The sequence below is a fragment of the Muscardinus avellanarius genome (assembly GCF_963383645.1).
Source record: "Muscardinus avellanarius genome assembly, chromosome: 16".
Lineage (NCBI taxonomy): Eukaryota > Metazoa > Chordata > Mammalia > Rodentia > Gliridae > Muscardinus > Muscardinus avellanarius.
Window position 1 is genome coordinate 2,630,772 of NC_137802.1, and position 14,912 is coordinate 2,645,683.

General features: G+C 61.7%; 1 protein-coding gene across 1 annotated transcript in view; it reads right to left on the reverse strand.

Annotated features, from left to right (window-relative positions):
- Positions 1-3,289: 3,289 nt before the first annotated feature.
- REXO1 (RNA exonuclease 1 homolog) overlaps positions 3,290-14,912 on the reverse strand; it is a gene marked incomplete at both ends in the record, with an annotated part of 29,291 nt that continues 17,668 nt past the window's right edge. The window contains 15 exons of the mRNA XM_080712552.1: positions 3,290-3,378; positions 3,447-3,567; positions 3,642-3,780; positions 3,864-3,979; positions 4,549-4,659; positions 5,011-5,084; positions 5,322-5,435; positions 5,513-5,650; positions 5,728-5,841; positions 6,838-6,961; positions 7,163-7,294; positions 8,208-8,371; positions 11,122-11,332; positions 11,976-12,077; positions 12,950-14,763. Of these exons, the coding sequence (XP_080568678.1) occupies positions 3,290-3,378; positions 3,447-3,567; positions 3,642-3,780; positions 3,864-3,979; positions 4,549-4,659; positions 5,011-5,084; positions 5,322-5,435; positions 5,513-5,650; positions 5,728-5,841; positions 6,838-6,961; positions 7,163-7,294; positions 8,208-8,371; positions 11,122-11,332; positions 11,976-12,077; positions 12,950-14,763 (3,563 nt within the window). The remainder of the gene's footprint in view (positions 3,379-3,446; positions 3,568-3,641; positions 3,781-3,863; positions 3,980-4,548; positions 4,660-5,010; positions 5,085-5,321; positions 5,436-5,512; positions 5,651-5,727; positions 5,842-6,837; positions 6,962-7,162; positions 7,295-8,207; positions 8,372-11,121; positions 11,333-11,975; positions 12,078-12,949; positions 14,764-14,912) is intronic.

Sequence of the window (14,912 nt, forward strand, 5' to 3'; positions counted from 1 at the left end):
CTCCTCCACCTCTCTCCCTGGTCACCTGCTCAACTCAGAGCCTCGCAGGGATGGAGACAGCGTGTGTGAGTCACCAGTATCCCCAGGGCCTGGCGGGGCGGGGCCTGGCTCGGGGCCAGCTCTGGTCCTCCAGGCCCCGGCCATGCACATGGCTGAGATAAAGCAGGGCTTGGGCAGCGGGAAGGGGAGCGTGGGGGAGAATCGATAAGGCTGGACTGGGGCTGGAGGGACACTCAGGTGGCCAGACCCTCTTCTGAGTTAATCTAGGGTCAGAAGCACAGTGCTTGCTTGTTTCTACTCACACGGCTAAGCTAACCAGAGCCCTGCTAGCCGCAAATCCCAAATATTCCTCCAGCCACAGTGATGCAGGTTGGGGTGCCCAGAGCACAGCCCCGGGCCTCCCTGGCCAGGCAATCCATCTAGTGGACACCAGGCTCTAGGGCACCAGGTCCTGGGCCCGACGGAGCGAGCCTCTCCTCTGCGATCCGAGCTCTCAGCTCAGCGGAGCTCAGAGAAGGCGCAGGGCGCCCAGGGACGCCAGCACTGGGAGCACCTGCTGCTCACCTGCCCGGGCCAGGGCGGGCAGGGCCGGGCTGCCTAGGGCGAGCCGCCAAGCGTCCAGGGCGGCGGGACGTGGTGGAGCTGTTAGCCGGGTGCCAACGGGTCTGAAACGGGCGGCGCGGGCTTGGGGGCGGGGTCTTCCCGAGAGGCGGGGTCAAGGAGGCGGGGCCTCTGGATGGGGCGGGGCCAGAATTTGTGGTCCTGAGAAGGGTTAGGAGGGGCTAGGCCGAGCTTCAGATAGGGTGAACCTATCAGAATGTATGGGGCGTGGCCTAAGGAGTAGCCAGGGAGGAGGCGTGGCCTAGACGAACCTTGTGGAGGCAGAGTGGGGGCGGGACCTTGATGAGGTAGAGGAGGGGCATCCGGGCCGGGCCATTAAGAAGGCAGGGCCAGCGGGGCAAGGTGGCACCCGCGCTGGGGAGGCAGAGACGGGAGGATCACGCAGGTTCAAAGCCAGCCTCGCTGGCTTAAGAGACCGTTTCCAAATAAAAATATAAAATAGGTCTGGGAGTGTAGCCTGGGGGCAGAAGGGTTCCATCCCCAGTACCACCACCAAAAAAAAAAAAAAAAAAGGCGGGGCCTAATAAACTGCAGTATAAGTGGTGGGCGGAGCCAAGGGCAGGGCCTGGAAGAAGGCGGGGCCAGGCGGGGTTTGTAGGAGTGACACCTCACACAGGGCCAGAAAGTGAGGTATAAATAAATTTTTTTTGTAAAGGCTAGGCTGCAGCAGCAGGGCAGGCCTCAGGGCAGGGCCTGGGAGAATTGTGTAGGAGGTTCAGATCTGGGGGTGGTGGGGCCCGCTGACAGACCTGTAATCCTAGTACTCGGGAGGCTGAGACTGGAGGATGGCTGACTTAAGTCCAGCATGCAGTTACTTAGAGACGCTGTTTCAAAATAAAAAAAATAAGGCTGGAGGGATAGCTCAGAGGCAGACTCCCCTCCCCTGGTTCAAACCCCAGTACCTCCCACATGCACACAAAGACCCCCCCATGAGGGGTTTGGACAAATGTTACCTTGAGGAGTCTGTTGGGTGGACTAGTTCTCCCTCCCCAAAGGGGATAATCACAAAGGGATAGTTTCCCAAGCAGAAGACGAAGTGTACAACCTCCTGAGGCCTGCAGTGGCACAGGCCAGCTTAACAAGGGCTGTCATGGCTACTGGCTGGCTTGACGCATGCCTCCGGGGCTCCCCAACTGTGCACACTCCTGAGGTGGTGGGTGTGCTCTGGCAAGGGGAAGGCAGACACCATGCACAACAGGGCTTCTGTGAATAGTCGGCACCATTTATTTAGAAAACGCCTTGTTAACAGAAGGCCAGTCAACTTGGTCACGAAAACGGCCACCCAGGGTGGAAGTGGCCTGAGTCAACTGAGGACCCCACATGAACTTCAGGCACTGGGGACGCCAAGTCCCAACCTGGGAAGGAAGCCAACCAAGCTCTGGGGCCTCCACACCAGCCGGCCCTCTCGGCCCTCAGAAGCCTGGACAGCTGGGCGCCTCCTGTAGGCAGGCTTATTTGAGTCTGGTCTCTCCGTCCCCTGGTCCAGGAGGCTCTAGCTGATCTTGAGTGTGTAAGACTGAGCCTAACCTCACTGCCTCTGGGCCTACTGCTACCCTCAGTGCCAGCACGATTTGTGACATTTCCCGACAGGGGATAGAGAGGTGCTCAGCAGGCCCAGAACCGCCTTCCCTCAGACAGGTGGCCAGTGGTCACTCCCCTGGCTCTACCCACACAGCCCCACAGTGGGCAAGGAGGCAGCGGAGGGGGGAGCTCCAACCTCATCTCCCATGCTGGGAGTGAGCTGGAGGCAGGCAGGCTGCAGGGGCCACCCTCCAGGGCCCCCGGACGCGGTCCCCAGAGCAGGGAGCCCAAGGGACCACCTGGAGCCGGAGCTGGCTTTGTGTAGGTGAGACCCCCACTCTGGCTCAGATAGTGGACCCTACGGTGGGTTCAGAGGTCTTGCCAGGCACCAAGAGCACCACCCACAAACCAGGAAATCTAAAATCCATACAAACATTTATTCTGTCCCTGCTCGGGTGAGGGAGGGGTACAGAGCCCGGGGAGGGGAGACGTGTCTGGCCCTGGGCAGCTGGAAGGCGAGGCTGGGGCTGGCTTGGTTCTCAGGCCACGGAGTCCAGGTGGGCCGGGGACGGTTCCAGAAGCCAGCTGCCCAGGACAGGCGGAGCTGTCTGGAGCCCAGCTAGTGGGTGTGAAGCCGCCCCACTCCCCTCTGGCGTGGGTCTGCTCACGCCCTCCCTGGCCCGGGAGGGAGGGAAGGCTACACCAGGGCTCTGACCCTTCTTGGGGGAAGATAACTGTGCAAGTCAACAGGTTTAAATTAAAAATAATAAAAATAACAATACAAGATAAAAAAAGACAACTCCATCCTCCAGCCCGCCCCGCCCCCCAATGTCGCATACAAAAGGCCAGGGCAGGGCCCACCATGACACACAGCAGGGCTCGGCCTGGCTTGAGGCGCCGGGGAGGCCTGTCCTGGTGCAGCAGTTTCGGGAGGACAGGCCTGGGAGGGGAGAGGGTGGGGTTCCGGGTGGTCTCCGCTGCACTCTCATGAAGCCTGCTCGTCCTGCTTCTCAGTTCGGCTCTTGGTGAGGCGCACAGGGTTAGCTCTCGAGATTTATTGCACTGTTTTGGAAGAGGCCTGGGGCTAAGGACGGGCCGGGGCTGCAGGAGAGGCGGGCGGGCGGGCAGGTGGGCGGGAGGGCAGGAGTCATCGCTTGGTCTTGGCGTCTTCTCGGATCTTCCAGATCACGAGGTGCATGCAGGCGCTGGCATCCTCGCTGGAGCTGTGCCCGTCCACTGTGGAGTAGACACGGTCACTGGCTGCCCAGGCCCAGGCCGGGGCCCGAGCAGGCTGGGCCACTCACCGTTGTCCTGGATGATCTGTCTGAGGTAGTCGGCCATGAGGTTCCGCAGGGAGCGCTTGTAGGGGAGGCCCAGGCGGTGGGGGAAGAGCACAGATGTGTCCACCACGGTGCTGTGGATGACCTGAGGTGGGCGGGAGTGGGCAGTGAGGCCCAGGCCGCTGACGTAGGCCCGCCCAGGGACATGTGGACGGGTACCTTCAAGGCCAGCAGGTCACTCTCCAGGCTGTGTCCTATGAGGATGGTGTCGGCGCTGAACATGCTCAGCAGGACGGCCTGGACGTCCCTCAGCGTGATGCTCGTGTCTGCGAGGTCGGCCTCTGTCACCCCCGAGAACCTAGTGGGGTGGGAGGCAGGGCGTGCATCAGGCCAGGCTGGGCAGGACGGCCACAGGTGTGGGTGCCAGGGCCTGGGCCGCACCTGGTGTTGTAGTCAACGATCTCGTTGTCAGGCTTGACGAAGGTGTCGTACACCACCTGCATCTCCGTGTCCACCACAGTGACGCGAGTCAGCTCCAGGCCGTACGTGGTGTAAGACTACAGGGTGAGGGGCAGACCTCAGACACGGCCCAGCGTCCCCAGAACCCAGTTCCTCCCTCCAGGACCAGGGGCCAGGACGATCATCTCCCAGGGAAGGCCCTGGCCGGACGCAGGCACACGGGGAGCCCGGCACCAGACAGCAAAGAGAAACCCTGGCGCCCTCTGCTGCCAGCCAGCTCCCAGGGACTCCGCTGTGGAAAAGCAGGTGTGTGCCTGTCTAACTGCTGCTGGGAAGGCTTTTTTTTTTTTTTTTTTTTTTTTTTTTTCAGTACTGGGGGTGGAACCTCCGAGCTACACCACCAGCCCTATTTTTTATTCTTTTATTTTGAAACAGAATTTCACTGAGTAGCAAAGGGCCTCACTAATTAGTAGCTGAGGCTGTTCCTGAACCAAGATCCTCCTGTCTCAGCCTCCCAAATGCTGGGATTACAAGCTTGCACCACCACGCCTGGCTCTGGGGAGGCCTTTCTGAGCCAATGCTCCGCACCTCCGGCCAGCGGCAGAGGCCACAAGGCCTCTGGGGAGGTCTCTGCAAGGGCCATGCACAGGTGACTGGGCGCGCTCACCATCTCGCAGTCCAGCGCATAGATCCCCGCATGAGCACCTTCCGGAAGCTCCTTCTCGAAGGTCCGCACGAAGCCCTCGAGGTTTTCCTTCCGGCCATCCTGAACATGTTGCTGGGGGGTGGGGATGGGGACGGGGATGGGGCTTCAGGGACAGGGCTGGGAAGGCTGGCGCTAGGGCAGCTTGGGGCAGGCCTGGTTGTCTTCCCTCTAATCCACTCAGAGGGAAGAGGGAGGAGGCTTGGGGTCCGGGCTCCGACCCCAGACCCAGTTGGTGGTTCCATGCCAGATGGCAAGCTTCCTAGGCTGGATGGGACCCAGAAAGGAGGCAGGGCTCCCCAGAATGGGAACGTGGCCTACCACGCCTTGGAAAGGGCTAGTCGGGCCATAGGCCTGGCGGCAACCCTTGGCCCTGGACCCGCCGGGGTCAGGAGCAGCAGAAGAGAATACAGGGCCAGGACTCACCTTTGCCACCTGACAGCCGACGGAGCCGATGGCTGCTGAGCAGCACATGTACTGGGTCTCCCAGCCCCCGGCCACTGAGGGGAAAACGGCCAAGGGGTTGAGTGGGCACGAAGGAAAAAGGGCTTTGCGGTAAGACCCTAGCCAGCCCGCCCCCTGGACAGCCCTTGGTTCCCACGGACAGCAGCCTCCACGCTCTGAGGGTGGGCGAGGCCCTTCAGACTGCTGGCAAGGGAACAAGGCCGCAGGAGGGCATTACTCTTGCAATGAAGAGGAACAAGCAGAAAGAAAGCCGAGGGGCGAGAGCGGCCCACCTCTGTTCCTCCGGAGCCGCCCCCAGTGGTAGCAGCACTCCTCGTCCCGGACGCAGCGGCCCGAGGAGGACACGAGGTACTCGGAGCCGCAGCGGCAGCAGATCCTGCAGGAGGCTGCGGGAAAGGCGAGGGTGAGGCCGCTGCTCCCAGGCCGCACGCCCTCCCGCTCGGGCAGTCAGCAGGGGACTCACGGTCCTTGGGCTTCTTCTCCTCTGCTGTGAAGATGATGGCGCCACCCGGCCGCTCGGGGTGGGGGAAGGGGTAGCCGTTCTCCTGCAGCTGCTCCTGGGTGAGCAGGTAGTCCCTGAGGCGGCTGTACAGGGCGGTCCCTGCGGACAGCTGAGTGGTCAGCCCACTACAGGCGGGCGGGCGGGCGCAGGAGGGCGGCGGGGCAGGGCCAGCTCACCTTTCAGGTCTTCCACCCGGGGACTGCTGGGGCGGCTGAGGGAGAAGCTGGTCTTGGCGGCCAACTTGCCCCCCAACACCACTTCATGGGACACGACCCTCCGACTGCTGGTTTCTGCAAGGAAAGGAGATGGGAGGAGAGGGGTCAATCTGACATCTGTCTCAGCCCTGCCAGTCCCCAGGCTTTTCCCCACCCCAGCCCCCTGCCTGGGGTGGCTCCCCACTGCCCCTGGGGTCTCAACCAGAACCAGGAGGGAGCTGGGTGTGGTGGCACACCCATGTAATCCCAGTGCTTGGGAGGCTGAGACAGGAGGACCACTGGTTTGTGGTCAACCTCAGCAACTTTGTGAGGCCCTGTTTCAAAATAACTTAAGACTGTTTCAAAACAAAAAAAGAGCTGGGAGTGTAGCTCAGAGGTAGAATGCCCCTGGGTTTAATCCCCAGTACCACACACACAAAAAGGAACCAGGAGGGCCCTGGGCCGTGGGGCAGCCTCCCAGAAGGCCTGGAGCCCCCTGGACCAGCAGGCCCTCGGGCTGCCTGGGAGTCCACCCCACCCCCGCAGGGAGCTTTCCCTCCCTAAAAAGGGGGAAAGCTGGGACTAATTGAACAGGTAATCTAATGGCTTTGAGGGCTGCCCTGCCTCAAAGGCCACCCAGGCACCTCGGAGCGCGAGCACACACTGAGAGGCTAATGGAGGAGGGGTGTGGGGGTGAGCGTGAGACGGACCCGCCAACTGACTGCTTAATGCATCCTCTCGAGAGGCAATAATGAAACGTCTTAACCCTGGCTCTTTCTTCCTCTCAGAGCTTAATGCACAGAGCACAGCCCGGGCGCCTCGGCCTCTCGCTTTGAAGAGGCTGCAAGCAGCTCCATTAGCGGCAGCCTCGGCTGGGAGGCCCCGCTGCCAGAGGAGGACGCTAATGGCAAGAAGAGGCGGTTCCAGGACAGGCGGCTCTACTCCAGAGAGCAGCCCAGGGCCTGAGCCCAGCCACCGTGCTGCCCCTGCAGCCCCACCCTCAACTCCCAGCAGCCCCTGCGGGCAGGCCTGCCACTTTGGGATGGAGGTGGGGGGCCTGAGCCCCAAGCAGCCCAAGGCCCCCCCACTTACTGTTGAGGCTGGGCACAGTGCTGGGCACCAGGCCCCTCAGCTTCTTGAGGGTGTTCACAGCAACATTCAGGTAGATGTTCTTGCTGGGGCTACGGTCGTAGGCCACCTTCTCCTCGTTCAGCGCCTAGGAAGACACAGCAATCAGCCCCAGGGCCCTGACAGGCAGCTGGGTCTCGACGAAGCAGCCAGGTGACTGGGTCTGGATGTATGAGGGGCCCGGAATCTGTGTTGGGGAAGATGCCTGGCCAAGAGCCAAGGAGATGCCGAGCACCCGCCAGGGCCCCGCTGCTCAACAGTGGCCCCAGTCCCGCACTGGGTGCCCCACCTTCTCTATGGCCTCCTGGTTGGAGGAGCAGAACTTGAGGCACTCCTCGATAAACAGGTTGAGATAGCGTTGGCGGATGACAGTGGGGACCTTGCCCCCAAACTCTTTTGGAATAACAGGTTTCTTTAGACTCTGGAACAACAGAGAACCAGCAGGGTGAGGCACAGCAGGGTGTCAGTACACCAGGCCCAGTGCAGCCTAGGCCCGTGAACTCTGGACGCCACGGCGTGTGCAGGTGGCGCCAACACGGCTCCCCAGCTGAAACACCTGCCCTCCCACACAGGCTGGGAGCAACAGCTGGAAGGGTACCAGGGCTCGCTGCCGTCAGCTCAGTCTGTGTAAGCCAAAACCACTCCAAAAGCCATCCACTAGGGTTGGAACGTGGCTCGTTGGCAGAGCACTCATCAAGCATGCAGAAGGCTCTGGGTTCCTCCCAACATGCCAAAGGGAGAAAGGCTATTGCTTTAGTGTGTGCACAGCTCTGGGGATGGAGCCCAGGGCCGATCTACCTCCACGCTAGCCCTCCCAGCCCTCTTTACCTTTGAAAGGGGGTCTCCCTTGGTTGGTGAGTTCACTACCTGCCAAGGCTGTCCTCAAGCCCACAATCCTCCTAAGACTCCCAAACACTGACATTACAGGCATGCACCAACATGCCCAGCTAAGAGAGGCTATTTAACTGAAAACACACACACACAAGTAAAATAACATAGACACACGCACAAAACACCCCAGAGAGAAGCGGCAAGAACAGAGCATGCTCTGCAGCGAAGCGACAGTGAGCAGGTGAGGCTGGGGGCCTGGTGATGGGGTGCCGGCCGGGAGGCCCAGGGAGCTGTGGGGGACCCGGTGATGGGGTGCCCAGAGTGGGAGGCCCAGATGAGGCTGGGGTACCCGGTGATGGGGTGCCGGGCGGGAGGCCCAGGGAGCTGTGGGGGACCCAGTGATGGGGTACCGGGTGGGAGGTCCAGGTGAGGCTGGAGGACCCAGTGATGGGGTGCCGGGCGGGCGGCCCAGGGAGCGTGGGCAGCGGGCCGGTGCCAAGTACCTGTAGAGATGGACTGTGAGCGATGCGCTTGGGGGTGACGGTGGTGGTAGTCTTGGACGCCATCCCCGACAGTGTGCGAGTCTTCAGCGGCTGGCTGCCGGGCTCGGGGCCATGGGAGGCCTGGCTGCTGCTGGCCGAGAGGGTCCTCTTGGCACCTGTGGGGGCTGGCGGGGCACAGGGGACGTGAGTGCAGGAAGAGAGAATGCCCATCACCGAGCTGCGGAGCACCAGGTAGCTTCGGTCGTTGAGCGTCAGCAGGACGTGCATCTCTGAGTGCAGGGGCAGCGGCCGGGGCGCGGAGCTCGGGCTGTGGAATGACATCAGGCTCTATCTGCTTTCTGGTAAGTCCATGGAGACGGGGAAACACAAATCAGCTGCGGAGGCCGGCTCAGGCGACGTCGCCGTCGGGGTGGTCTGGCGAGTGGCAAGGGGTGTGCTGGGCCTCTGCCACATGTTCCGGCCCCCAACTCTGAGGCATTGACGTCTGAGGGAAGGCCCTGGCTCCTGGGCAAAGGAGCAGAGGTGTGGGGCGCCCCGGCCTGGCCATTGTGACAAGCCACCTGCCTGCTGACACGGCCGGTGTTCTGCCTGCCCTTTGATGAGGTCACAGACCAGAAGCCGAGGCCAGCCAAGTGAGGTTGATCCCTGTGGGGGGCCCTCAGTTTGGGCTCAGAAGCTCTGAACCCAGGGCGGCACTGCTGAGGGTGAGTGACAGGCTTCGGGGACAGGCTCTGGGTGGGATTACTGCCCTGACCTCTCCTCGCCTGGTGGGCCTCACAGCAGGTCCCTGCCCCTCCTGTGTGGGAAGCCAGCCAGTCGCCCATCAAGGGGTCCTGGGCAGAAAATGAACTGCGAAGCAGGTGTACACAGGCCTCTCGCCAGGAGAGAGACCTGTAGCACCTCTGTGCAGCCAAGCCCGGCGGGCTCCAGGCAGCCACTGGGAATGCCAGACTTCCCCTGGCTGGCCTTGACAGTGCCTGGCTGGCAGAAGGACCCCCAGCCATCAACTGAGTTGAGACCCAGTGCAGATGCAGGCTTGAGAAAAGGTACAGATGGACCTGAACCACCCAGAGAGCTTTTTTTTGGGTGGGGGTGTGGTTGTTACAGGGGATGGAGCCCAGGGGTGGTTTATGTCTGAGCAACACCCACTTTCTACCTTCTGTTTTGAAACAGGGTCTTGCTAAGGCTGTCCTCAAACCTGCGATCCTGTCCCAGCCTCCGTACTGAGACTGCAGGAGTGAACCACCACTCCCAGCTTTGCTTTTTATTTTGAAAGTCTTTGCTAAATTGCTGAGGCTGCCCTTGAACCTACAACCCTTCTATCTTAGCCTCCCCAGTACTGCATTATAGGCGCGTGTGCCACCATGCCTGGCCTAGAGCTTTTTCTTTTTGGTGGCACTGGAGAATTAACCCAGGAGCATTCTACCTGTGAGCTATATCCCCAGGCCTATTTTAGCTTTTATTTTATTTGTTTTTATTTTTTGCGGTACTGGGGATGGAACCCTGGGGCATTCTACCTCCAAGCTATGCCCCCAGACCTAGTTTTTATTCTTTATTTGGAAACAGGGTCTCACTGAGTTGCACAGGATCTCAGTAAGTAGCTGAGGCTGGCCGCAAACAGTGATCCTCCTGTCTCGGCCTCCCAAATGCTGGGATTATACGAGTGTGTCACCCAGCCCGGCTCTATCTTTTATTTTGAAATACAGTCTCACTAAGTTGCTGAGGGCCTCATGATGCCTCTGAGGCTAGCCTCAAACCTGCGGTCCTCCTGCTTTTGCCTCCCCAAGTACTGGGATCACAGGCATGTGCCACCATGCCTGACTCAGAGCAAGTCAAGAAGGTCCTCAGCAATAGAAATGTCAGGCTTGCGGCAAGCCTAAATCTGCAAGGGCCCCTAAGACTTGCAGATCCACAGGTCTCTGAAAGCCAGGCCGACTAGTTTGTTTTTTTTGCAGAACTGGGGATGGAATCCAAGGGCATTCTACCTCTTTTTTTTTTTTTTTGGTGGTACTGGGTGTGGAACCTGGAGGCTTTCTACTTCCGGGCTATACTCCCAGACCCATTTTATACTTTATTTGGAAACAGGGTCTCACTAAGTTGCTGGAAACCTCACTGAGTAGCTGAGGCTGGCTTCAAACCCGTGCGATCCTCCTGTCTCAGCCTCCCAAGCGCGGGGATTACAAGCGTGCGCCACCACGCCCGGCTCAGCCCTATTTTTTTTTAATATTCTTTATTTTGAAACAGGGTCTCACTGAGTTGCAAAGGGCCTAAGTAGTAGCTGAGGCTGTCTGCAAACCACATTCCTCCTGTCTCAGCCTCCCAAATGCTGGGATTACAAGCATGTGCTACCACGCCCAGCTTCTCAGCTCTATTTTTTATCCTTTACTTTGAAAAGGGATCTCACTAAGTTGCTGAGGGCCTCACTCAGTAGCTGAGACTGGCCGTGAACCTGGGATCTTGAAGCCTCAGCCCCTCAAGGACTGGATTATGGGCGTGTGCCGCCACACCCAGTCTAAGGTGGTCTTTAAGCAAGGACCCGTCCTGACCACGGCCTCACTAGCTCAGCTTCCCTGAAAGGCCAGGCCCACTCATGCAGTCCTTACCATGCACAAGGCCACACCTGGGCTGGGGATGGCAACACCCTGGCGCCTCAGGCCAGTCTCCACTGGTCTCCCGGCCTCCCATGCCATGGTGGGGGACTGGCTGGGGAGAAACTGAGGCACAGGGCCAGGCGGGCAGGCTCCTATTCCCCCTTCACAGACAGATGGAGGGCCTAGAACAATGCTCCAGGTCATCATGTGGCAGGGGGAGACCAGGCCGGTGACCTTGGAGCCTGCCTCCTCCTGTATCCAAAATGAAACATTCCCAAGACACCGCCTCCCCCAGCTCTCCCACAGAGGCCTGCAGGACTCACCGGCAGCCACGCGGGGGTTGGGGACGTGGGCGATCCTCCTCTTCTCTCCAGGGGCTGAGATGTGGACCGAGGGGGGCTTCTCGGCTGGCTGTGGGGCAGCCTGCAACCAGCTGGCGGACGCCCTCTGCGCCTGCTGGGCCCGCCGGTAGCACACCTCCTGGGCAGTCGGGGGTCGGGCTGGGGCCGCTGGGCCCCTCCTCGGGGGCTCCGTCTGAGTGAAGATATGTTCTGGAATCTGGCTGCGCATCTGGAGTACCCAGGGCAGGGGGCTCCAGGGAGGCGGCCAGCAAGGCAGCGGGGGCTCCAGGAGAAGAGGGGTCATCTTCACAGCAACCCAAGCTTCTGAAAGCCCTGGCAGGAACCAGCACAGAGCCATGGCCCTTCCCCGTGCTGCCTGCGCTGCCTGCTGGTGCGCACCTAGCCTGCGCAAGCCCTTATATAGCGGCAAGGTGGAGCAGAGCTCTCTCCGTCATCCAATTAGAGTCAAACTTCAGCCCAAACTTCCTGATAGGACCCTCCTCAGCTCCAGGGAGGAGTCTGACCAGTTCTCTGCCTGGTGCAGAGCTAAGGCTCAGAGAGGTGGGGAACTTGCCCCAGATCACACAGCCCATCAGGGCCAGGATTCGCTGTACTTCCTGCTCTGCGCCACCTCCGGAGCACTGGGGCGGCACGTGGGCGGGGCACACGTCTCTGCCAGGAAAGGGGAGTGCTGGGTGCAGGTCTGCCAAAGGCACCCATGGGCAAGGGCACAGGGGACCTGGGCTCTACAAGTAGTGAGAGAAGACGGGGCTGCACCCTCCAACCCCAGGTTCCCGCCGCCAACCTCGACGCAGGACAGGAAACGGAGGCTCTACCTCTGTGCCTTGCTTGGAAAGATGCGAGATTCTCCTCTTCTGCCCCGGAAAGAGAGTGGTCAGGCCTGCATGCCCCTTCTCGCTCTTCTCATCCTTAGGGGGCTGAAACACACAGCCTCTCCTCAACACAGGCCCCAACGACCTGACACCACACGCCCTCCGCCCCACCGAGGCTGCAAGCCCCCTCAGCCCCCCAAGTGAAGGACGAGACTTTCCAGGCCCCCAGAGGTAGGGCTGGCGGGTGTTGTGCGGGTCTGGCAGAGGACCCAACACTCAGCACCAGCCCCTGGCCTGACCGCCCTGCAGGCCCACGGAGCAGTGCGTTCCGTCAACCCCGCCAGGCAGCTGACACCAGGTGGCCACTGCAGACCACCATCTAGAGGGCTTTGTTGAGGGAGAGCTCCCTCTGGTGGCTGATGTGGGGGACACTGGAGGAGGAGGCCCAGAAGGGTCAGGGCGGCCAGAGCGGCCAGAGCAGGGATCCCTAATCTCGGAAGGGAGGGCTCGAGGGAAGGAGAAGATAAAATAGAAGACAAAGATGCGAAGGGCGGGGAGGTGGAGGGAGAGGGGGAGACTGGGTTGAGGGAAAGGAGAGGAGGGAGAAAAGACGGGGCAGAGTGCAGAAAGGAGCTGGCAGGCGGGACAGGAGGGGCGGGTGAGGCCCGATACCCCTTTGCTGGTCACTCTGAACGGTCAGTCCGAACGCTGCCGCGGAACCCGGCTGGGCGGGCTGTTAGCGAATGTCCTCTTTCTGGATGGGGTGCAGGGGGGCAGCAGGCAGCCACCGAGGGTTCCTGAATTTTAAACGAGTTAAGAGGCCGACGCTGAAGAGGCAGCTTCCTCCGTCGCTGAGGTGCACGTCATCTGGAAACAGCTGCAGGACGGAGCAGGGCCCTCACTGGGGCCGGGACCAGACCCCAGGCTGGCCCAACCAGGAGCCCAGCCGCCAGCCGCGACTCCCCGGCGCCCCTCACCTGCCGGGCCAGCCGGCCCTTATCCTCCGTCTTCACGCTGGTGGACTCGTTGAAAATCCGCAGACACTCCTCCATGGGGTCCGAGTCAAAGTCAACCTCCTTCTCCAGGGCCGAGTAGTCCACATCCTCCTCCGCGTCCTCCCCGGCCTCAGAAGAGGACAAGGCCGGTGCGGGGGAGGGGGGCGGAGCCGCCTTCAGCCTTTTGGGCGGCTGCGTCTGGGGGAGGCCCAGGCTGGAGTCCGAGTCCGAGTCCGAGTCCGAGCTGAGGCTGGGGAGGGTGGGTGGCCAGCCCCGAGGCGCCTCGGGCCCCGCATCCTCATCCTCACTCTCGTCCCCAAAGAGGTCAGCGTGGCTCAAGGCCCGCTTCTTGAGCTTGGGGGCATCCTGGGAGGTGCTCTCATCCAGCGAGCGGGCCTTGCGCTCCACCAGCCTCCCTGACGCCGTCTTCCCACGGCTCCTGCCGTCTGGTAGCTGGTGAGCTCCAGGACGAGAGTCCTGGGGCCAGGAACCCAAACTGGTGGGGCCTGGTCGCGGCCCTGGGCGGTCAGGCCTCCCTTTCCCTGAGCTGGCCACCGGGGTGGCTATGGATGGCTTTTTCTTGGTCCCTTCCGGCCGCTCAGCCTTACCCCGGGGGCTGCCACCGGCCTGTGGGCTCTTCTTGTCGGCAGGGGGCTTCTCCTCAGACCGCCCCCGGGTCTTGTCCTTCATCTTGTCCTTTGTCTTGTCCTTCTTTCGGGCACTGTCTTTGTGGCTGAGGACTGGTGGGGTCCCACTTTTCTTCTTCTTGGGTTTGCCTTCCTTGGGGCCACCCCGATCCTGCGAGGCCCTGGCTGGGGAGCTGGGCTTGGCTGAGGCCACCCTGTCCAGGCCGTTTGTAGGCGGCCCGAGGTCCCCCACGTCGTACTGCACAGCCATCTCCTTGGTCTCCCGCAGGCCGCCCTCCTCGGGCTCCAGGCCCTCCTTGGAGGCCGGCTTCCTGGGGGCTTCGCACTCAGGGCTGGCCACAGCCTTGGGGGGACCAGCTGTGGCGGCCTTGGGGCTACCAGCTGTGGCAGGCCCGTTCCCTGGCGCAGTGGTGGTATCGTCTTCGGAGTCTGAGAACCTGGCATCACAGCTGCCAAAGGGGTCACAGGGCTTCTTGAGAACAGGCGTGTAGGGCTCGCTGCCCCGGGAGCCTCGGGAGCGCTTGGTGGCTCTCTCGGCCCTGGTGCTGGCCCTGCTGAGGTGCCTTGCGGAGTAGTTGGAGAGCGGGTCGTACTCCAGGTCTGTTGATGGCTTCGAGTTGTCCACAACGTACTTGGCGCTGGGCGCGGGGCGGCCGTACCGCCGGGACTGGCTCACGGCCTTGGGCACATACTCCAGGGCACCGCCACCCCCTCCCACCTTGCCCTGAGCCCTGTCCAGAGATGTCAGTGAGTATTTGCTGCCTGGCTCTGCCACAGCGGCCAGCGGTGTGGGCTGGTAGCTGGTGTCGGAGGTTCGCAGGCTGTGGCTACCAGGGGTATAGTTGAAGGCCAGTGGGAAGGTGTCCTCATCCAGTCCAGTGGTGGGGCTGGTGTCAGGGCCACAGGGAGCCAGGGCAGAGGCCCCGCCAGCACCATGTCCAGCCGAGCCGCACTCACGGGCCGTCTCCAGGAGCTCCTGGTAGCGACGCTGCTCCTGCTCCACCTCGCTGCGCACCGCCTCGATGGCCTGGTTGACCAGCTCCAGCTCCAGGATGTCCGAGCGGGGCTCGTCCCCCCGACCCAGGGCACCATTCTCCCTCTGCGCTGGGGGCTTGGGCAGCTCAGGGTTGTACGGGTCATAGCCAAGGCCTGAGGGAAAAGGAGAGAAGAGCGGGTGAGCCAGGCCCCAGCAGATGTCGACCATGCCCAGTGTAGAGGGTGGCAAGCGGTCCCCACTGGGCCCCTGGCTGTCAGAGAGGAGGGAGGAAGGGGCAGGGTTCCAGGACCTCCTGGCAAGG